The sequence below is a fragment of the Heterocephalus glaber genome, unplaced genomic scaffold (assembly GCF_053883595.1).
Source record: "Heterocephalus glaber isolate CG9 unplaced genomic scaffold, H.glaber_assembly_v1.0 deba00001497, whole genome shotgun sequence".
Classification (NCBI taxonomy): domain Eukaryota; kingdom Metazoa; phylum Chordata; class Mammalia; order Rodentia; family Bathyergidae; genus Heterocephalus; species Heterocephalus glaber.
Window position 1 is genome coordinate 69553962 of NW_028258320.1, and position 24692 is coordinate 69578653.

At 39.9% G+C, this 24692-nt stretch overlaps 1 protein-coding gene across 4 annotated transcripts in view; it reads left to right on the forward strand.

The window, feature by feature from the left end:
• Nucleotides 1–24692, forward strand: part of Ablim1 (actin binding LIM protein 1) — a 295966-nt gene that overhangs the window by 56953 nt on the left and 214321 nt on the right. The window contains exon 1 of one of the 4 annotated variants that reach the window (XM_087185678.1): nucleotides 12897–13199. The exons of the other annotated variants lie outside the window; for them this stretch is intronic. Within the exon in view, the coding sequence (XP_087041804.1) occupies nucleotides 13091–13199 (109 nt within the window). The 5' untranslated portion in view covers nucleotides 12897–13090. Of the gene's footprint in view, nucleotides 1–12896; nucleotides 13200–24692 lie in introns of those variants that run through there. 4 annotated transcript variants of the gene reach the window in all.

Here is a 24692-nt window from a genome sequence, read left to right on the forward strand (position 1 = left end):
TGAAAATAATAAAAATTAGTTGGATGAATTTTAAAGCTCAAAATATTAGAATTCATCAGATTATCTTGCTATATTACAGAGTTAAGTTCAGTGTACATTTACTTTGCATATATGTTATATTTCTATAATAAAAATAAGCAAAACAGTATAATGAAGCTTACATACCTGTTACCTATTTCAACAAATTAGCAGTCAGCCATTCTTGTTTAATGTGGGTTAATGTTTTCATTTCTTTTAGATAAACACCTGAATGGAGAATTCGTCGGTCAAAGGGGAGTTATATGTTTAACTTTGTAAGAAAAATGACAAATATTTTTTTAAAACTATTGTACTATTTTATATTTTACACTATATATATATATTTTATACTATTTTATATTCTCCCTAGATATGTATTAGAGTTTCAGTCATTTTACATCCTTACCAACACTTAGTTTTTTCATTTGCTATAGTGACATCTCAGTGTGATTTTAATTTGGATTTACCTGATAACTAATTATTTGAGAAATTTTTTATTTGCTTAATAGTTATTTGCATATCTTCTTTTGTGAAGTACCTGTTAAGTATTTTTCTCCCTTTTAAAAATGTATTGTTTTTCATTTTACTAAGTTGTAGAAGTTTTAAAAATATATTCTAAATACACATACTATGTCTACCTTATATTTTGTGAGTTTTTTTTCCTCTGAGCCTGAGGTTTGCCTATTTCTTTTTTTTTTTTTTATAAGGGAAAATATTTATGAATTCAGGGTAGGCAAGAACTACCTAGGATACAAAAAACATGATGTATAAAAGAAAAACATTGATAAATGAGATTCCATCAAAATTCAGAACTTTAAATGACATCATTAAAATGAAAAGTAGTCCTTAAACAGACCATATTTACAATCCATATAACCTATGACCAGAATATATAAAGAATTCTTAGAGCTCATTAATAACCCAATTAAAATGTAGACATAAAAAGATGATAAATAGCCAGTATAGCACAAGGAATGGTGTGCAACTCTAGAATCAGAAAAATACTAATCAGTACAATAATAAGATTGAATTATACACTCATTAGGGAGATGAAGTTAAAAATTTTGAAAGCCTTGTCATGACTTTTTCTTTTTGTTGGATTCTCCCCCTTTGCGTTTAATTTGTCACGCCCAATGGATTCATTCTGCTGGGTTTCCTGGGGTTGTGATCCTCATTGTCTTTTCCTAGGGTATTGTCTAAAATTTTTCGGAGTGCTAGTTTGGTATTCATGAAGTTCCTGAGATGCTCTTTATCATGAAAGTACCTTATTTCTCCATCAATTTTGAAAGATAGTTTTGCAGGGTACATCAATCTGGGTTGGAGGCTGTTTTCCTTTAGGGCTTGAAATACATCACTCCAAGCTCTTCTTGCCTTGAGGGTTTGCATTGAGAAGTCTGCTGTGATTCTGATGGGCTTTCCTTTGTATGTGATTTGTTTCTTTTCTCTCACTGCTTGTAGAATTTTGTTCTTCTGTTGGATTCCTGGAATCCTAACTATTATATGCCTATGTGTAGATTTTTTTTTGATCAAGGCTAGCTGGAGTCCTATATGCCTCACTTATCTGTATGTCAAGTTCTTTTCCCCTCCTTGGGAAGTTTTCTGCCATCACTGCTGTGAACAGTTTTTTTATATCATCTGTACTCTCTCCTCTTTCTTCATTGACTCCAATCAGTCTTACGTTATTCTTCTTTGCATCGTCTAGCAGCTGCTGGATTGATTTCTCATGTTCCCTTACAATTTTGAAGCAATTTTTCTTTTCCTCCTCACTAATTGCAATCTTATCTTCTATATGTGAAATTCTATCCTCACATTGGTTCATTCTGCTGCGCAGACTTTCGATGGAGTTTTTGATCTCTTGGAAATCTGTATCTGTTTTATGGATTCCATTTGTTTCCTATGTTGGGATTCCATCATATTCCTCAGATCCTCTATTTTTTTATCTGTGTCCTGTCTAGATTTATTAATCATGTCTTGCACCATGAGCAAAATCTTTGTTATCTGAGTAATTATTTCTGATTTCATTTTTCCCAGATCCTCTTTTGTTGCCAGTTCAGAGAGTCCAGGTGGTTGAGTATCAGATTGTTCCATCTTGTTCCCTTTGGGGTTGCTGTAGGTGACCTGGAAGTCTGTTTTTGAGGCTTGCTTATATGTTTTCTCATTTCCACAGGGCGGGGGGTGCTTCTGGTGCCCGTGTGGCTCATCTTCTCTGCCCTAGGAGCTTGGGATGACAACAGGGGAGCTTCCTTCCAGGTGCTGGGACTGGCTCAGCTTCTGTGCCCTAGGAGCTTGGGATGGCAGTGGGGGCGCTTCCTTCCAGGTGCTGGGACCGGCTCACCTACTCTGCCCTAGGAGCCTGGGATGGAGGCCGCCTATTTATTTTCTTAATGCTGTCTTTTGATGAATGTAAGTGTTTAATTTTAATGAAGTTTAATTTATGAATTTTTATCATTTGTAATTTTTGTATCCTAAGTAATCTTTCCCTAACTCCAGGATAGCAGAGCTATCCTATGGGATTTTTTTCTCTAAAAGGATTTTTGGTTTAGGTTTTATGTTTATGTCAATGGTCCATCTTAAAATAATTTTTCTACATGGTGTGAGGTAGGGATTGACATTATTTTTTCCCCAAATGGATACCCAGTTGTCCCATCAGCATTTGTTGGAAAGATTCCTTTCTTCATTGAATTGTATTAGGACATTTGTAGAAAATCAATTAATAAACTGTTAAGTATGGATTTATTTTGAAATTTCTGTTCTGTTTTGTTGGCCATTCTGCAAATCCTACACTGTCTTGGCTATTACAGTTTTGGGGTTTTTTTGAGGCAGGGTCTCACTGTGGAGTGCAGTCTGGCCTTGAACTCACTGTGTAACTCAGGCTGGCCTTGAATTCACAGTGATTCTCCTGCCTCAGCCTCCCAAATGCTGGGATTACAGGTGTGTGCCACTATGCCTGGCTCTTGACTATTATTGTTTTATAGAAAATCTTTGTGGCGTATAGTATAAGATCTCTATATTGATCTTTTTAATGATTATTTTGGAAAGTCTGGGGATGTAGCTCAGTGGGAATGCCTGCCTGGTATGTATGAAGGGCCGGGTTCCATTCCCAGCACAAAATGGAGGAAAAAATTATTTTGGTAATCTTAGGCCCTTTATGTCTCCATGTCTGACAATTTTCTTTCTTTTTTTTTTCTTTTCTTTTCTTTTTTTTTTTTTGTACCAGGGATTGAACTCTGGTCCTTGCGCTTTCAGGGCAGGCGGCAGAACCACTGAGCTAAATCCCTGGCCCTCCATGTCTATTTTCAAATCAGTTTGTCAACTTCTGTTTAAAAACACATTCTTAGGATATCACTGGGGCTACAGTAAGTCTGTAAATTAATTTCAAGGAAATGAATATTGTAATGTTGAATTTTACAATTCGTAGATGTGATATATATCTCCACTTATTGAGGCTTTCTATTGCTTTATCTCAGCAGTGCTTTTTAGTGTTCTGTGTAGAATGTCTTTTCTCAGTGAGGTTTTACAAAGGAAGTAATACCCAGTTCTCTAATGTGTCCTTCACGTATGACAAATTAATTTACTGCTTATGCACCTAGAAATGCTTGATAGAATTCTTTGGTATAATCAAGAATAGAATCAGTAAATTAACATTTTTGGTTAATTCTGTCACAGGACAGGGCAACACCTTGAAATATGATGGTACAAGTTTATACCCAGTGTACTGACACTGATTCAGGCAAGGTACAGAGAGTTTTGTCACTTCAAGGATCTCTTTTGTTGCCTTTTTATGGTAGACGTTACTGTTCTGGGTTTTTTTTTTTTGGTACCGGGGATCGAACTCAGGTCTTTGCACTTGCAAGGCAGGCGGCGAAACCACTGAGCTAAATCCCCAGCCCAAGATAATAAATTTCTGTTGCTTAAGCCACTTAGTCTGTGGTGTTTTGTTGTGGCAGCTCTAGTAAACTGATAGAGCAGCTTTTATTCTTTAATTTAAAAAGTATTGGATCCTAATAGATCTAGTCCTGATGTTATTCTATTCCAGGGATGGCAAACCTCTTAGACCTTTCAATGATAAGAAATAGCCAGCTGTGGCACACATACCATAGGTTTGCCTCGGGGTTGGGGATTTAGCTCAGTGGTTCCAGCACCTGCCTCGCAAGCACAAGGACCCGAGTTTGATCCCCAGTACAAAAAAAAAACAACCAAACCCCATAGGTTTGCCTCCACTGTTCTAGCCCATAAAAAGAACATCTGCTTTAAGACCCCTGTTACTTAAAACCATTTGGCATGAGAGTTAGTGGAAAGAGGTATAAGATGTAGGTTAATATATGGAGATGCAGCTTAGTCCTACAAATGCTAAACTCTCAGTATCTGTCATCAAGCAGAATTTTTCCCACTTTGATATGTAAATAAATTCCCCAGGAACCTTTTTAAAATACAGATTGCAGTTCAGTATACGGGGGCACAGGGGAAGGTACCAAGCTTCCATGTTCCTGCCAAGCTCCCAGTGAGGGCAGTGCGGCTGCTCCGGCCCTGGGTTTTGAGTAGCCAGGCCATGGAGGAGATGGCATAGCAAATTCTCTGTGATCCAGATTTGTGTGTAAATTCCACGATTATGAACCCACTTTTTACTTTCTATCAATGTACCTTAAAGGCCACAAAAATTTAAAATTGGCTGTGTTCTTGCTACTTTCTTGCCCCTGGCTTCTGCCTAGTACTTAATAATATTAAAAAACAAAAAAGAATAAGAACAAAGATGAGTAATATTTCTGTAAGTGTTACTATGTACCAGGAATCATTTACTAAATTCTCACAGCACCCCAAATGAGGTAGGTACTCTAATTATCCCCATCTTACAGGTGAGAAGGGAGGTTCCAAGAAATAAAATAACTTGCTTAGATTGCTCAACTAATGTGTGACAAGACAGGGCCAGTTCAGGAGTTTATTTATTTAAAGGACTCCCTTTGTAAATTAGAGACCCTAGTATAGTATGCCCTGATGTAGTACACTTCACTTATTAGTTTTGTTACTCCTATTTTGATTTTCATCACATTTTATGAAACATAAAGCCCACTAGTTGCCAGTGACTGTGATATGTATCTGGAATGCAGACTGTATTAGTCAGTTTTGCATTACTGTAACAAAATACCTGAGTCAATTTATAAAGATAAAAGTCTGTTTTGACTCACAGTTTTGGGGGTTCCAGTTCATGGTCAGTTGGCCCCACTGCTTTGGACCCCTGGCAAGGCAGCAGTCATGGAGGGAGGGTGTGGTAGAGCAAAATGCTTTTATCGTCAGCCAGGAAGCAAAGGGAGAACACTCAGCACTCAGTTTCTGAACTGTCGCATGATCGCAGAGACAGACTGCGGAGACTCAGGTTCTCAGTGATATCCTCTGAATCACACTGAGGTCCTGGGCCCCACATAGTGAGCCCAGCTGTGATTTGCTAAGTAACCAAACTTTTAAGAATGAAGCCTGTAAGATTGAAGGTCACAGCAAGTACACCGATCCTGAAGAGTGTCCATCAGCTTTCCACCTGGTACCGTCCTAATCCGAGTGTGAATTCAACTTTTATCAAACAAATATTATTTTCTGTTGACTTACACTAAAGTTTAGAAATTTATCTTTTTTTTTTTTTTTTTTTTTTACCTTAAATTGGCAGGGCTCTTGCTACATTCTGTCCTGCTTGGTCTGTCTAATACTTTTCAAATGTTTAAAATAATAATAGGAATAATAACCACCGCCTTACCAGCAAGCCTGCAGCAACAGGGCTGCAGGCTGAGCCCGGAGTAGCTGCATGGGAGGCTGAGTGCTGTGATAGATGAGGAGGGCCATGTCCTCAGGGGCCATGCACTTGGTGATCTGGGGCAGTGTGGACATGGAGTGCATTGCTCCAAGCTGGGAACTGGCCAGACCCTGCCTCGATCATGCCGTCCCTCTGGAAGTTGGGTCTAGTCAATCTCACTGGTCTTCTTTCCTCCTTTCTCCAATGAGGTGTGGGCAGGATGGGAATTTTCCCAAATGTGTGTTTATTTTTAGCTATGGAACCATTTCTGTAAATGAAGGCTTGTCTGGAAGCCCAGAAAGGAAAGTAAGAATTGAAATTTCTCTGGTAGAAGTTGAGGTGGAACCAGAACCACCTCCTGCTCCTTGTTCTCTTCACCGGTCCCTGAAAAACCTCCGCTCTGCCCCTTGGCCAGAGAGCAGCTAGCCTGGGTGCTGGAAAGGCTCCTGCTCCACTTTGGGCGTCTGTGCTGTGTGTTTCAAGCACTAGGACATGAGAGGTCAGAAGGCCTCCTTTGGGGTGCAGTTTGACTGCAAAAGGCACTTTTGTTCTTGATTCCAGTGGATGGTTATTAGGGACCCTAAGCAGATTCTGCAAGCTTCCTCCGTGTAGACTTATGTTGAAAGATTTCAATGCACTTTGGTTCTTGCTGTACTATTAAAAATACCTTATCTTCTCATCCCTGAAGTTTGCTCATTGTACAGTGAGTGCCCCATGGACTGAGGAGATTTGTGCATACGGATGTGTGCACCTGTATGTGTATTTTGGGGAGGGGTGTTTATTTAGTACCCCATTCTGGGCTTCTCGTATGCACTGTGGGTATGCAGACATGGTACCTTCTCAAGTGTAGTTCTTTCAAATACAACCAGTGCTGGGAAATGTGAAAATAAACACTTCAGCTTCTTGAAACTGGACTTTAGTGAGTGTTTTATTGGGAAAGGTTTTTGGGAAAATGTGAAGGTCCTTGCAAGGAACAGAGTAGAAAGGTTTTTTTTTTCTTTTTGTTTTAGACAGTATATTTATAAGTTGACCAGGCTGTCTTGGAACTTGCAATCTTCCTGCCTCGGCCTCCTCAGTAATTGGGATATTAGCCATGTACCACCACATTCAGCTGTTTTGTTTTGTTTGGATCTTTTAGTGCTATAAAGCTGTGATACATATTGGTACAGACTAGCCTGGCTCCCTTTGGTGAAGTAAGGAAATGATATTCTTAGAAGAGATGAAAGTAAGCAGGTGGTTATAAGACATCAAGAGTTTCCAAAGTCAATAGGAAAGTCTTTGAAGTAATTAGTCTGATTGAGACCATTAATAAAATTTTTTTATTAGAGACTAGGTATAATTGTTTTACTGTCATCAAATTGTTAAATAGGGAGGCTAATCGATAATATTTAATTTAAAGTCCCCAAATTGAATTGGAGAGTCAAATTGGAGTTGGTGGTTGGGGGTAACATTCTCATTCAGATGTGGCTCATTTTCTCTTCCCTGTGAATGCAGCTTCCAAAGCAAATGTACTTGAGCAGCATGGTAGTGGTAGTAATGCACACCAGATTAGAGACGCTGGAGAGATAGAATGACTTAAGTAATATTTCTAGGCAGCTATGTTTCTTCTGGCTGTTTCTATTCTGTTTTCCTACCCTTCAGCAACAAGAGATTCTGCATAAAGAATAGTCCTCTGTTTATAGCACTGTCAGCAAATACCCTTCTTCATTCTCTGGGGTGAAGCTAGATGTGGAATATTTTGCAATATCTGCCATCATATATCACTCCTGAGCCAAATGAAAATGGTAATTCATATGAAAGTTATAAAAATCCACACTATAATAAGTCATTATGATTTAACCTAACATTTGCTTTCCTTACAAAGAGGCAAAAGTAGAAGCTCCTTTTTCAGCATTAATACAATGGTACCTTGGTTCAATTGCAAACCTTTTGTTTGCAACTTGGTTTGCATACAGAAGCATTTAGCAAATTTTTTTTTGTTTGCAAATTCTGCAACAGGTGACAAATACGGATGAGGAACACGACCACGGCCATCTTTTCCAGAATCATGGAATAAATTAAGTTCGTGAGCGGAGGCACCACTGTATTTTTTTCCTTATATACATTGTCAGCACATCTTTTCAGAGGCAAGAGAAGGGTGATGGGGCAAGTCCATCAATGTGAACGTCTTAGCTGCCTACACATGTTGTAGAAAGTGTTTTATGGCAACTGCCAAGTGAATTTTGCTTCTGGTTATTCCTTCTTTATATGAAAAGTTCATGCAAACAACTGTACTGGCATTGGTTAATTGTCCACATGGATTCCTTCAGGAGATCTACACGGAAAAGCTTTGAGAATGTTGAGGGCAACAACCTTTTTGATCAAATCTCCCTGCAGCTCTGTGATCAAGAGCTACAGATCTAAGTTCAAGTCCCTGCTCTTCTGCCTACAAGCTCTGACCTTGAAAAATATTATTCTTTTTAAGCTTAGCTTTCTGTGTTAAAGCGGGATTAATAGTAGTCTTACTTCCTAAGATTGTAAAGAGGAGTGGTTGAGAGATGTAAGAAATGCTTCATGTATCCTGTGTCGAATAGCTATTCAAAAAAGTTAGCCAGCCCCATTTTGAGGTGGCAGTGGCAGATGTTAAGGGACAGTGTCAAGCGGTGATTTGTGATTTGGATAAGCATAAGTTGCGTGATGGAAATCATGTACTCATTACTCTTTCTCCATCCAGCTTGTTCTTTAATACGGAGAGTTCAGTTTCTGTATGCTGGGATTTTATGTTAAGTCTTTTTGAACAGATGCTAGCTAGAAAGAAAGAAGAAAAGAAATTGGCAGAAAAGATGGGAGGACTCTGCCCTGTCTCATCTGCTCTGAGATAGACAGACAGGTTTTAATGGCCCATTTTACAGATTGGGAAGACCATTTGGTGATTTACCTCAGGTCTGTGATGAGGTGCTAGTAGGACCAGGATGAGAAGTGGGTCTTCTGCCTCTTCCTTGTGGTCAGTGTTGAATGGCAGCTTCCGCTTGGACTCTGCGTGCTGCCCTGTGCAGTAGCCATGAGGGGAGGAAGCAGCGTGCCGTGGTGGTCCTCCCTTCCCCTGGCCTTGACAGAGACAAGGACTGCCTTTGTGGATGAGAGTCATTCAGGAGAACCTCATGGAAACACAATGTGACTCAGAAAAGTGATTTTGAAAATATAAATAATAAGAACCACCTCCTCCGTATAGTCCTCAGTATTTAGACGTTTTACAAAAAGCATAAGCAGCCCTTGGATAAATGCTAACTTTCTATGGTGCCAAACTAGTTCTTCTATTACCCCAGGATTATTTCAGGCATAGAAATGGCTTTGGCATCTTCTCTGATTTAATACCTCTCCCTGAGCTGTTTTAATATTCTTGGAGTCATCATATCATCCCGGGCATCATCTTTGATTCTGATTGCTTGTGTTCAAATCCTTGTCATCGGAGTGACCTTGGGCAATTTCTTTTAACTTTCCAGTTACCTCCTCTTTACAGTGGAGATCATACTGGTACCTGCCTCAAAGAGTACTGAGAAATCAGGGCGGGCCAGGGATGGAGCTCAGTGGTAGAGTACGTGCTTAGCATGAATGTGCCCAGCACAAAAAATTAAATAAATACATAGAAAGAGAAAAAGGAATCAAAGAAGGGATCTATAGAGTGATCCCTCAGGAAACGTGATCTATGAATAATAATAAGGCCATTCTTTTCATAGTTTATGAAGCTGAGATATATAGTAGCTTAGTAAAGCCCATAAAATGTGTTTGCCAGTCCACAAAAATAACTTCGTGGGACCCACCTGGAAATCATTCAGCAGAAACTGGGTCTAGTAGCAGAGAAATACAGTAGTTGTGTGCCACAAGGGCTGTTTTTAGTCTAAGCTTTCTGTCTAAATGTGGGGCAGACTGCGGGGCCCTTTTACTCTTGCAACTGACCTCTCTCTCCAAGTCCCCTGGCTGATCTTTGGTAGGGAGCAGTTACCTGGGTTTATAACAGAGAATCATCGGGATGCAAGTTAAAGGGAAATGACACATCTGTGCTTAATATTTTCCTGTGAGTTGCTAGATAAGGTTTAGAAGGTTATTTTTCCTTATTGAATATATGACCTTTTAAGAAATTTAGTTTTCATCTTTCCCAGTAGAATCATTTTTCTTAGGGAATTCAATTTGCTTTCAAGTTTCTGTCTCTTTTACTTAGCTTAAAAACGAGGCCAGGGCCCTGTGAATGTTTCATTACTGATATCTGCTATTTTCACTCACAGCCTGTCATAAATTACATTCTGATAGGCTTCATCTCCCATTCTGTAATTGCAAAGCAGACCCAAGGAAGGCCTTTTACCATGATCAGCTGCCAGGTGCTCCTTTTGTCTGTGTTCCCAGGCCACGATAGGATGACATCATTTGGGCCATACCTTTCCTGCAAAGAGAAGCAGGAAGCCAGCACATCACAGCCATTCCGGCGCCAAAACCCGGAGTCTCTGGGGAGAAGAGTTGCCCTCATAATTTCTGTGCAGCCTTGGGCAAGAACATAAGTTCTTTGGGGTTTAAGACCTCTCATCTTTCAAACTCTAAATTATAAATTGTAAGTCTTCTCTAAAATCCTTATTACTTTTCTACTTGCTAAGAGCAGAGATTTCCAAACTCTGTTTTGTAGTTTATAGTTATGCTGGGATTGGGGCTTCTTTGGTCTAATTAATTTAGGAAAAGCTTCTTCTTTATCTCTTAGCTACACAGCATACCTGGTTATTACTATGTCTTAAGCCCATAGATAAAAACCTGTTTAGGCCAAGAGATGTAGCTCAGAGGGAAAGCAGTTGCTCAGTATATGTTGGGGCCTGACTTCAATCCCCAGGACTGTCAAAACCAAACCAAACAGAAAAACTGCTTAACAATGTTTAGTTGAGGGTTTCTTAAATATAGGTGAATACACAACTTAAAACACTTTATGTATTAGTTTTTCTGGCAGACAGTCACTTTCCTGCAAAGAATTCTAGGAGTGTGGCTTGTGAAAGACTTCCCCCTGTTTTGAAGATGACTGTTTTTAAGGTAAGGATCACACAGCCGTGTCTGATTTTGAATGACACTGTACAACTACCATCGCCATTTAGTGATTATGTGTTTTAAGCAGTTTTTAAGTAGTTTCTTGATTCTAATAATTTGCCAATAGAATTATCTCTAGTTCAACTAACAGAAGTCAAATTCAAGGGACTATAATTAAGAAGGAGATACTTTATTGTTTAACTGTTTAAAAAGTTTGAGTATTTGATTGCCTTCTTCCCTTTCTGTCCTGCCTTGTAAAAGGCAAGGAACCAATGATTTTAAATTAGAACCCTATTTTAGCCCCCAGAAAATAACTGAAGCACTGCAGTTGGTACCTTCTTCCAACTTTTATTTAAAATTAGACAGGAATAATAATTTGAAATTTAAGGGGGGGTAGGAAAAACTAGCCTCTATTACATTTTAAATGAAGGCCAGAAAGATTTTAAATGCAACTATTAAACACTCATTCCATCTGTTTGCCAAAAATTTCAAGACACTAATAAGAAAATAAAACATTAGGGCTAAAATATGGAGTCACTGTCATGCGAAAGCTAGGCATTGGGCAAAATCAGATTTCAGTAAGTGCCACTGGCCTTTCGACACCAGTTAACACATGACAGCTCTGCAGATGCCAAGCATTTCATCAGTGGGTGATCCAGTCGAGATCCTTTGTCCAGTGCCTGGTGCTGCTGCCAAGTCAGGGCGCTACCAGAGGCACCATGTTCCAGGCAGTGGGCTGGCTTAGGGGAAGGGAGCATAGAGAGCCCAGGATATGGCTATCCACCAGAGCCATTTTCTGTCAAAAAAGTGTATACACATTTCTGGAAAAGAAAACCTTGTGTAAATATTTTAATACTACATTTATTGAGACATGAACAAGTTATCTTTGGCCCCTACAATTGCAAGAGATGCTCAAAGTGCAGGCCATTATCTTCCAGACGTTTATCAGTGTGGCGACCTGCTGCTCGGGTAACTTTGGTCATTGAGATTGCTGCCCATGCATTTTCAATTTCTTTTCTAAGGGCCGGCAGTGTAGCGGGTTTTCTACGATATATGACATCCTCTAAGGTCCCCCATATGAGGGTAACACCATTTGTTGAAAAAGCATCATACTGTTTTTCTTTTCCTAAAGTGTGTATACATTCTTTTTGGTGGACTCTGTAGATAGGGAGAGAGGAAACCAGGAATCTTCAGTTAATCCCAGTCTGTATTTAACCTACGTGTTTGAACTAGTCTTCTCTTTCAGCGGATAAATCATGGGCCTTGTATTCAATTAATATCTCAGATTGGTGCCAGTGGTTATATCCTTATTAGAGGAATTAGGAGATCGACCCTCACTCTTAAAAACAATTATGCTGATTTTTTCAACCTTTTAGCTAATATGTATATCTAAAGCTGAGGATGTTTATCTTAAGCATTTCTTGCCATTTAAACCATGTCTTCATAACTTTTCCAATACGCAAAATCCCTTGTATTCAAAAATAGCTGGGAAAAGAGTTGGATTATGGGTAGCGGATAATCCAACCCTGGTGTCAGGACATTACTGAGTAAAGGAAAAAATGTCTCTTTCCTGAGCCTTTCCCGATGAGGTCATTGTTTTCAGCCTGTGTGTACCTGATATAAAGTGAGTCGAAGTCCATGCTTTGTCTCACACCAGCACTTTGTCAGAGAACAATTTCTAAAACCATGATGAATATTCAGGGTGATAGTAAAAACAACAACAAAGAAGCTGCCACAAGTTATAGTATTTTTAAAACCCTAGTATTTAAAAAAAAGCAAAAAACAACAATAACAAAAACTCCATCTGGTTGAAATGATAATTCATTAAGGAAAAAGAGGAGGCAGAAAGCTGGGGAAAATCAACCGTTTTCTTTCTTGGTCTCATGGGTTTGTGTTATTGTGTAATGACAGTGGCTAAAATCAGGATTTCGGATTGTGCAGACTCAGGAAAATCCCAGGAGCAATCTTGATGTGTTTTAACAGCACCAGAAACAACTGCCCATTTTCTGTGACTGGTGTCAGTGAACCCATGTGCTCTTACCAGTGGTCTTTGGAGTTGGTGGGAGATGGGGTTGGCAGAAGGGGACAGGGATTCTGTAGGTGAGGAAGGAGCGGGAACCACACAGGAAGCTCTTTGTTCTTCCTGCACTGGCGGTGCCACGCCCACTAGTGGCACACCCCTCCCTGAGTGTAATTCAGTCTACAGACTCCCCGGGAGGAGGGCCAAGATCAAGCCTTCCCTCTGAGGAGTGGATGCAGGCTTCCGTGCGTCAGCCCCCAGGTGAAGAAGCGTTGAAATCCTGGAGGAGCCTGGACATGACTGAGGTCATGGACCCTCGCCACATCGCTGAAAACTACAAAGGTTTGACTGTCCTTTCTGTACACTTGGCATACATACTCTCTGGGGTAGACCAGGTCCTTAAAGATGAGAAGGGATACAGGGCTTTCCCCTGAATAAAGCAGTCTTACTCTTATTATAATATGATAATCTAAGTACACAATACACACTTACTTAAAATGCTGTCTTATATATCAGCGTACTCGCATGTATCATTACTTTAATGGGACATTAAAATGACCTGACTGTTGCGAAGCAGGATTCCAGCTCAGTGTAACCAGCAGCAAGTGGGTGGGCCAGATCTGCTGGGCACTTTAAGGGGTCGCCTCGGTGACTGCAGGCAAACAATTGTGACTGTGTTTCTGGGTATTTTGTGCGAGTTTGGATGACATCCCTAGGATGCTCCTTTGTGTTTAGGGGTGCAGTCCTTCCCTGGGGAACTGGCTTTAGGAGAAACCCAGCACATCCTGCTCAGCATACTCAGGGCCTGCAGTCCACACCATATCCACCAGACAGCCTTAGTGGGAGCCTGACACACTCAGGCTGAAATCTCTCCATTGAAACCCAGACTGGGAGTCGCTGCTGATGGTTTTGATATTAGGCCCTGTAAGATGAGAGAAGGGGACTTGTTTTGGTTTTCGGGGAGCAGACCAGTGGGTAACCCCACAGCAGGCAGATGGGTTATGTCCCCTCCCTTCTTCACTTCCCATCGCTCTGCTCTGCTGCATGCCCAGCACCACCAGGGAGCTGGTGGCTTTGCCTTCCTTCCCAGGACTTGGAGGACTGGGAGCCTGAAACTTGCTACGCTTCACATGTACCTACTTGCCAAGAGGCACAGAGGAATCAAGGTTGGCACACTGTAGATGATGAATAATTCATGGTGGCTTCTTGTACCATAACATTTTCTCCTGTAAATGAACATTATTTTGAAAGACCATGCTCATTTAAAAGTCCAGCAGTGTGGTTTCATATTCCTTATTGATCTGCCTTAGACATTTACTGGGGAGACAAAAGTTGACAAATATCAGGATAATAAAATTGAAAGCTGACAATGTGGGCTGTAGGCCAAGATCTCTGTCTCAAATCCTTCCTCCTTCATTCTTTCCAAAGTGCAACGTCACCTAATGTTTACACGAGATTCTTTGACTCTCTCTGGGCCCTTCTCAAAGACAGTTTCTGAATTTTAATAATACTCTGAATATGTATAACACTATACATATTCATTAAACTACATTAATGTGTTACTGACATTTTGAGTAATAAAACTGATTCTATGAATTTCCTAAGTGAAAAGAGTCTTAGTGATAAAATTAGAATATCTCAATATCTATTCTTAAATACATTTAAAGTCCTATGTTATTCTCATACTGTACAGAATGGGTTTTTATTTTGATGTTGAAGAAATCCGGAGCAGATTTTGGAAAATCTTATAGAGATTTCAAGTGCATAGAATAGGCCATCCATCTGACTGTAATTTTAGTGGTCAAACCAGAAAGGAAAACTATTTCTTTTCTCTATTTTTTTTTTTTTACTACTCCTTTTCCTTTCTACTCCATGGTTTATTTTGAAGGTATTTGGATTCTTTTCACTTGCTGCCAGCTGGAACCTACAGAAAGAGTATTTCTAGAACACTCAACCACTGACTTGAATCTCAGTCATAATTAAACTGGAATTTGGCAAATTATTTTGAGACTTAAAAGCAGACACACCTTATGCTTGAAACATAAGGGGTTTCACTACTCTGCATTTTAAAAATCTTATTCTCCCTAGGGAATACTGGCAATACATTTTAATTAACTTTTTTTAAGTGAAGGGATATTTTGGAAGAATATATAATAACCAAGTCTGACCAAGCTTAAATTTTATTTCTCCTTCTCAGTAGCCAGTTCCCTAATGTTTTAAAATAGCAAAATTTCTACCTCCTTATCCATCTCTCCATTCGTAAGAGTAGATCACCCTGCCCCTTTTCTCTTTGCACACCTTGAGACCATTAGGTAATTAAATGGCTGTTGATTTAAGACTTTGATACAGTGATTTAAAACCCTCTACTCTAAAGGATCTACTTAGAGCTAGTGTTCACATGCAATTAATGGTAATTTAGGCATCTGAGATATTCATCCTTCTATTTTATATTAAAACCTTACTGCTGACATGTAGATCTCCTTTGTTAATCTACTTTAAAGGTTGAGGTGAGAGCCTAGATAGTAATTAGAATATTGGGATTTAACAAGACTTCCTTAATACTCATTCCCAAAAAGGAGAAAATTCAATGTGCTCACTGACATCCCGTTTAGGTTTCATGGGAGAGAATGGAAATGCTGGACAGGTTTTTCTGCTTTAAGAGGCAGTCGTAGATGCTACTGCAAAGGAGCTCTGGCAGAGTTGTTGACTAGTGGGTCAATCAGAGCGTGACATTGCCAGGAACATGCCTGAGGAGTGGGAGCAGGCAGCAGCTGGAGAGTGGAGCCCTGGGTTTCAGTCAACAGCGTACAGGGCTTTGAGAGCTGCTGTCTGTCTGAGTCTCATGTTCCCCCAGTGCTGGCTGCCCACACCCCAGGCTTGTGAGTATAGTGAGACTCCTTAAAGACCCTGAAGGATGGCAACTCCCCAAGCCTGGTATGGCCCTTCTGTCTTTATGATACTTTGCCTGGGAACCATACCTCATGCTGATGTGTGAGCTGGAGGTGAGTCACACGGAGCTTTTGCTCAGCGTGTTGGTGCAGTGGGAAGCATCTTTCTATTGACTGTTTTTAAATGGATTAAGTAGTCTACTATACCCCTTTTCATATATACTGTGATGTTATTAGCTACGTCAACGCCCAAGTGCACAGATTGATGAATTGAAGCAGCCATTTCCCTTTTGAGCTCTTGCCTTAACCCTCATCTCTTTTTTTTAAACTTTAAAGTTATTCTCCCTGTAATTGTCTGTCTTTAATTGGTAGCCTCATTGGTGGGGGTTTCCCCCACGGGTCATAGAGTTTTCCTCAACATGTCATTCATTAATATTCTGTTCATTATAATTAACTTACCAGGCACCTTTTGGCAGGTACTGTCCTATGCTCAGTGTTGTTCAGAATGAATCTGTGTCATTTAGAATTGGCCTGGGTGGGCCAAAGATGTGCCGGGCAGCTAACCATCATGAGACATTATGTAAAGACCTGGGCAGGGTGAAGAGAAGGTGGCCACCTGCAGAGTTTCCAGTGCCACCTAGAGAAGGCCTGGGCTCCCACTGCTTAGCAGGGGCACAGTCTGACCGTGAGTCACCGCTCACCTTGGCTCCACCATGGAGCCATCTCTGCCCCTCCCCACTTCCAGGGCCACAAGGGGTTGGGACTTATTTTTATTTTATTTTATTTTTGGTACGGGGGGGCGGGGGGGCTGTGGAGATCGAACTCGGGTCCTTGTGCTTGCACACCGGGCGGTGAAACCACTGAGCTAAATCCCCGGCCAGAGGACTTATGTTTAACGTGACTGTGCTTTGGCGGTTTTCAAAATTATTTCTTCTAAACATGCAGCATATGGACTTGCAGAAGGAAAATGTGCTCCTTTTGGACAAGGTACGTTTAAGTGCCTGAGCTCTAGGGTTGGAGATTGGGTTCAAATTGCAGCTTTATTAGCTACCAGCTGTGTAACCACGCGAGTTTCTTAATTTTCCTAGGCCTCAGTTTCTGCTTCTGTAAAATGGAGGTGACAATACTGTGTGCTTTATGAGATTATGAGGATTAAATGACACCATCTATAAAACTCACGGCACAGTACCTCACCCATAATAATGAATGGGTTACATGATGAGCAATTATAGTTTCCTTTGAAAATTCTGATCCTTACAGATTATATATATTGCCACATAGTTCTTGGGAATCCAAAGCTTTACTTCTACCTTGGTGATTTGTATGTATGACTTATATATTTATTCATTTATTCATGTGAATCATACAAGAATAAGATTTCATTGAGAAACTTCAAATAGTGCATTAGAGGTAAAAGCTTCCCTTAACTGACATGCAAACCTAAGGAATAACCATTTTTATCAGTTTTATTTATTTACCTTATTTGCATCAAAGTAATGTAGAGTCCTGCTTTACAAAGTCTAATTAATTGCGTCTTCTCCCATAAAGGGGAGGCTAAGGAATGAGAGAGGCATGGTATGTAGAGTTGTTCAGGCCTGACTTCCTAAAGATGACCAAAAGTGAGGCATTTCCAGTACAGAATGTGTCTTTTCTAAATGAGACTGTGCGCCTTTCTACTTTTCATAGTTGAATAAACTGATAATTTATTAAAAGATTTAACCATTTCTAACTTGACCTGTATGGGAAGAAAATTAAGAGTCCTCCAAAGTGGTCTGGTAAGCCCCTATGGCAGAAGTTGACTTTTTAAAAAAATAAATGTCCAGATCCTAAGATTTCAGATTTCACAGCATCTGTGGTCTGTATTGCTGTTGCTGCTTCTTAGACTGCTGCTTTTCTTTCTTTCTTCTAGGTTTTGTTTGATTGTTTTATTAAAGCAATCCTTTAAAAAAAAAACAAAAACAGAACCCAGCATTGTTAATTTACAGTCCGGACAAAATGGTCTGTAGGCCAGATTTGGGCTGCAGGCCATTGACAGCTGACCCCTGCCGTGGAATGTTAGCAGAACAATGGGTATGAAATGAACAGTTACATAAAAATGGTTCAGATGCTTGAGATCACTGATGCTGCCCTCTCTCTGTCCTCACCATTCACTAGACTATACGTGCCACGAGGCAAGAAGTGATGCCCTCCATTCATCACTGTATGCTGCGGTTTTTTCTAGTATAACCTTTCGCACATAATAGATACCTGACAAAAATTTATAGAATGAACAAAGTCAAATAGTATTGTTAAGCTATTTTATAAATCACAGTACCTTGGCCCATCCCTTCTCTTTCATTATGTCAATTTTTCTGGGATACGTGACCCTTACATTTTCTCAGTATTTTGGAGTGCTATTTCTAGACTTTGCATTGAGCTATTGTTAAGAGTGTAAAAATTAAATCCTAACCTTTCTTCGTAGTAAATCGATAGATGATGTGTATAGTAAGCAAAATACCAAGAGATGGTCATAGAAGTATTTTATTTAGAAAGATAGAATGAAGTAGCAGAATACATAGCTAAAATAGTTGGAAAGTTTGCCTCCTCTCTAATTCCAGCTGTACATGCTGGGAAAGGGACTAGAAATCTTCCAGCTTGGCACAATGTCTCATGTCACCTTCCGCCAGTGCTGGCAAAGCCTGGCCTCCTGGCAGAACGAAGACGACTGCCAAGCCACCCTTTCCCAGTGCCAGCCTTCATCCCTGTCTTCAGCAGCACTGGGTGTCCGTGACTCCTGGACCCTTCCCAGCTTGGCCCTCACTGACCCCTGCCCTCAGCTTGTTTCTGCCTTCTCCTCTTTGGTTATACCACCCGTTCACGTCCCGGTTTTCCAAATTATGCCGACATGTATTGTCTGCAGTTGGTCTTCTTGTGTTCCCTTTGGAGTTGAGGGGAGGCCCAGAGATAAAATATATTCAGAGATCTGTGTTCAACCAGAAAGCCATAGAGACTGTAGCTTTTAGCACTCAATTATTGTCTTACACACTGTCACATTTTATTTCATCTGTGACAGAAACGTAAATCCATTGAGATGAGAGACTATGACTTTTACATCTTTCAAAAATCTCAGTAATGAACACATGGTGTGTGCTTACTAAATTCTTATTAATTATTTGATTTCTTTTGATATTTGGCTGAGAAAACATTTATGTACACTACCTTTAATACTATAGTCCTATTTTTTTTTAAACATGCAACTAAGAAATATTGCAACTTTATTTTTGCTTTTAAGACTCCAGGGAAATGTAAGTATCAATGGAAATACTTTCAGACAAGGCACCCTTGTATCAGTTAGCTATCGCAGCTTTACCAACCATCCCCAACTTCAGAAGCTTACAGCAAAAACCATTTATCATTGTTCCATGAATTTGCCGGCTTGGCTGGGATTGGCTGTTTTAAACGAAGTTGGTGGACAGTTTGGCAGGTTCGCAGACATGTTTGGGGATAGCTCTGCTCCATGACTCTGTCATGGTCCTCTTTGGACAGCTGGCTATTCTAGCCATGTCCTTGTCCTGGTGAAACAGAAGGGCAAGGGCGTGTGCAGAAACACGTGACCACCTGAGGCCTGAGCCGAGGACCCACACACTGTCACTTTCCCCTTCTTCTGTAGGCCAGAGAAAGTCATCTGGTCCAGTCCAGCTTTCAAGTAACAGGTGACAGATCTGTGGCAAAGGGTGTGGCTCTAAGGACAGCCCCTTGTGCAATAGACTGGACCCGCTATGTGGTGGCAGTAGTGTTGGCATGAAACAACACTTACTGAGTCTCAGTAAAATAAGTCTCTTGCCCTGTTAGCCTGAAAGACTAATTTTTTTTATTTGAAAGGGGAAGGGAATGACAGTTCTAACCCTCAGGATCTTTCTAACCAAGTGCAAGGAAATGGTATTCCGGTAAAACCAGTGAATGGGATGGACATAGGACAAAATCTAAGAAATGTAAGATGTGGATGCTTTGTGTGAGTAGCCTAAAGCAATGTTCTTCTCTAATGATCTCTGTTGCATTATCGCACAAAGGCATCCCTAAACAATACATAAATGAAAGGACATGGCTGTGTTTTAGTAAAACTTTATTTACAAAAACAGGTAGCAGATGTTAGTTTACATGCCACTAGCCTAGACTATTAAAAGAAATAAGAAAAGAAAAGCTGTGAAAGACTTTTTTGAAGTAGGAACAGTGATTTCAGTGGCAATAAAGATTAGTTTAGCTTAAGATACATTTTAGAAATGAAGTTAAAAAAAAAACTGTGTGGTTGTTCAGTGATAAATTCAGTAGGTTAATGTAGTTCAGTCGGAATGAAAACAATGTTGAAAACTCATTCTCCAAAAGTGTAGCTTGCTCCAAGTTACATCTGCCCTCAGAAAGCCTCTTTGAAAGGAGGAATGTTAATGTTTTTGCTTATCTGGAGAATGAGAAAAAAGGATTAGAAACAAAATGAAAGTAATACCTAATTAAAATGATTTGATTTTATGCCACTTTTAAATTTTTACTTTGACCTAGATTTATGTAAAGGAACTAAAGAAATTACAAAGGATGTTTTCTTTTTAGCCATTAGGAAAAAACACACAGAATTCGAGTGGGTAAGTAGGTATTTTTCTACCTCGTTTGTATTTCACTTAGATTTTTTCCTTGGTGACCTTCACATGTTACTCTTCCATGTTCAAGGATAGACTAAAGCCTGGAATGCTGCTAGAAAATAAAGGTTTTTTCCTGCTAGAAATCTCTAATACTTGCATCCTAAATTACAGTTAGCTTATAGCTGATGGCCTGTAGTTTGACAGATTTCTGCTGATTAAATCCAGATACTGAAGAATTTGGAGTGTAGTTCTAGGAAAGGTGGGATAGAAGAAGGCTTCTGGGAGAAGAGTTTTAATTCTATTAAATGTTTTCTAAAACTTTTTGTTTTTCTCAAGTGTTTGTTACCCCACCCCCCAGCTCTGGTAGAAATATCAAAATACACACAGTGAAAAAGGGCATAAAGGGCATGGTTGCATGTTACTCATTTCACCGTTGTCTGCTGAGCTGCTATGTGCCAGTTGCTGTGCTGGGACCCGGGAATCCAGCAGTGAGAGAGCTGGCGGGGATTCTTCTCTGGGACCGTACTTCACAAAGGCAAATACTCCCCAGAGGAGTACGCTCAAAATGACCAGGAAGCATTTGAGAAAAGCCTCACTCTCAGTAAGCAGCAGTGAAATGCAGACTACAACCTCTGTGAGACACCATTATACATCTATCAAAATGCATAAAAATTAAAATGACCGGCAATACTAAATACTGGCAAAGACATGGCAGAACTGAAATTCTACATTGGCAGAAGTATAAACTGAACAAATGACTTTGAGAAAGTGTTTGGCAGTACCATCAAAAGAAAAAAATATATGATACTTCCATACCCTATGTATATATGTATGTGTATATGTATATACACATGTATATACCATATATCTATAGTGTGAATGTACACTGGTGGATGTGTACAGTAATATACATAACAGCTTTATCCTTAATAGCTCCAAACTGGAAAAACTCAAATGACCCCCAATGGGAAAACAGGCACATTAATTGTGGTGCTTTCTTTCTAGGGAATTTTATTAGTCAGCTTTCCTTTTGTTGGGATACAATACCTGATACTCACAACTTAAAAAATGGAGAGGTTTAATTTGACTCACAGTTTCAGGGGATTCAGTGCATGGTGAACTGGCTCCAAGGCAGTAACATCATGGCAGAAGGGATGGCAGCGCAAAGATGCTTAGTTCATGGTGGCAGGGAAGCACAGCAGGAGAACAGAGCCAGAGAGGAAGGGGAAGGAGATCAGATATATATCCAAAGGTTATGCCTCCATGACGCACCCCCACACACCCAGAAGTGTTCTTTACTAATCCCCTACACAGCTCCTAAGTCAGTTAAGTTGACAGCCGTCTTAACCATCACAAGATTATCCAGACATACAACATGAATCATATAGGCATAATATTGAGTCAATGAAGCCAAACATAAAGGAGTGCCTACCGTGTGAAGCATCTCTGAAGTTCAAAAACTAGTGAAACTAATCTATGGCAAGTCAGAATACTAGTTACCTGGAGGGATGTGAATGCAAAATGGCTGTGAAGGACTCAAAAAACACCACCTGCCTTGTTAGGTGTGTTCTAGATCTTGATTTGAGAGGTAGTTACATGGTTGTACACATACGCAAAGTCACTGTGCTTTGTACATATTAAGGTTTGTGAACTGTATTATAGGCAAGATATATTTCAGTAAAAATTAACATTAAAATTGAAATAGAAGCTGGATACAGTGGCACATGTTTGTAATCCTAGCTATTCAGGCCAAAGCAGGAGGATCACAAACTTTAGATCAGTCTGGAAAAATTAGCCAAACTTTAGATCTCTCTCAGGGTGAAGATAAAAAGGGCTAGCAGTGCAGCTCAGTGGTAGGGTTCTTGCCTAGCATGTGGAACACCTGGTGTTTAATCTGCAGTACAGCAAAACAAAACAAACAAAAACACAAAGAAAATTAAAGAAAACAAAGAATGATAGTGGTTTCTGGATGGGAGGATTACATTTCCATTTCTCTGTAATTTTCAGTGTTTTCCAAATTGTCTCTAATGAATGTATATTATGTCTATACTAGAAAAATAAAAATGGAAAAAATGACTGAGCCGATATTTGACATAATTTGAGGGAATTACATATCAGGTTTGGAGTTTTAGGGGTGAGGTAGCGATTCAGAGAAAGACTGAAAAAACAAGGCTTCCTAGGTACATAAACTGTAAGAGGAGCTGGGACGGCATTTAGGGAAGGATAACCATGAAAGCAGGGATGGGATTCGTCAGTGGCGATGTGTCCTGAGCCTGTGCCTCTCAGCCCGTATTTGGTCTGACTCTGTTTCTACTTCATGGAATCTGTGGTCCTTCAGGTATTTTAGAGTTTTCTTAAACTATAACATGATTCATTCATAACTCACTCTCTCCCCCCCCTCCCTCCCCCTCCCTCTCCCTCTCTCTCTCTGTCTCCCTCTCCCTCACTCCCTCCCTCCCTCTCATTTTGTTTTTTGAGACATGGTCTCACTTTGTGGTGCAGGCTGGCTTTGAATTCACTATGTAGCCCAGGCTGGCCTTAAACTCAAGACGATTCTCCTGCCTCAGCCTCCCCAGACCTGGGATTACAGGTGTGCGCCACCATGCCTGGCTTCTAACATCATGAGCTCTTAAACCATTTATAATTTTTATTCTTTAAAGTTCTTTTCCTAGCCCTTTACATTTTCAGGCATTTCCATTTGCTCCATTTTCTATTTTGAGGCTGCCTTTTCTCCCCTACTGCTCCATATGCCAATGTGAATTTAGAAATTAATTGTGCCAAGCCATGCTCTCCTCCTGAAAAATAAATAAATAAAAGAACCGCAGAAAAACACACACACACACACACACACACACACATGCACACACACGCCCAAATGATCCATCTGTCCTATTTATTCATGCTATCCACCTCCCACTTCATCTTGATGCAGGCTATTTTTGTTTGCTTTGTCTTGAGAACTCCCTTTTGGGAGCCTTTAAAGACAGTATTTTGGTTTCCATCAGAAAATGGAAAGCAAAGCGTGTTATTCTTCTGTTTTATACCTATCGCAGGGCCATGCACAAGATACACAATAAATGGTGACTGGATTGGCTTTCCGAGAAATCATAGTCTCGGCCCCATTTGGATTATTTTCTGCCTACTTTTCCTTACTGATGGGTGCACATTTATAACAATGAAATGGTGGTGAAAGGAATAATTTTTTTTAGAATCCAGTATTTTTTATCTATTTTCCACAAATCTATATCCTTGTGAGTTTAATTACAAAATTGTAAAATTCTCTGCGATATCCAGGAATGAAAGAAAATCTTCTGAGAGTGGGATTCTTTTTTAACTGCTCCTTTCCCTTTCTTGTCAGGGTAAGTAATAGCATTCTGCCAAGTTACTGGAAATTTTAGTCAATAAAATATACATGTTTTTATGGGCCGGGGATTTAGCTCAGTGGTTTTGCCACCTGCTGTGCAAGCGCAAGGACCTGAGTTCGATCCCTGGTATCAAAAAAAAAAAAAAAAAAATATATATATATATATATACATATATATTTACATGTTTTTAATTGGAATGCTAGGAAGTACTGCTGAGTGGGATCATTGAGCTGAGGGGATCAGACATTTATGTGCAGTGGGTCAATCTGAGAAAACTTGAGGCTAATTGGGCAATTTAATAATTATTTTTCTCAAGATAATCTACAGGAAATATTCATTTAAAGGTGTAAAGTTCACAAATATTTGTGAAGCACCTCCCCCAAAGCAGACACAGAAACAGGGAGAGCCTTCAAGAGGCTCATAATTCAGTGACCTCTCTTTCATCCACCGTGTGGCTCCAGCCTGCACCACCACCAAATCTGTACCCTTTTTGTGGACTTCTCCTCGGAGATCCCGAGCAGGAGACTCAGTAACCTGCTGGACTCCATTCCATGGATCTTAAACTCATAATTACTTATATCTGAAATTAGCTTATTATCAATCTTTTCACAAAAATTCATTCATTCTTATGCTTTTAAAAAAAATCTAAATGTCTACTTCTTGGTAGTCACTAAGACACTAACCTTGGTTTTTTTGTGTGTGTCACTCCTTACAATAAAGATTTATATCCCCCATGAGTGCACATTTGCATCCTTTTGTTCTGGCTGTTTGTCTTTTGGGGTCCCTCTTGTCCACAGTGTCCCCCTCAGTGTGGGTGACTGACTGTATGAATCCATGTAAGAAGGGATTGGCTCAGTGGGGTATTATGCATTGTGGTAAGATCTTAGAACTCTCTGTTTTCCTTCTGTAGTGATAAATTTGCTTCATTCTACTTGTCCCTTGGTCTTCAAAATTTTTAATCTCTCTTCCCAT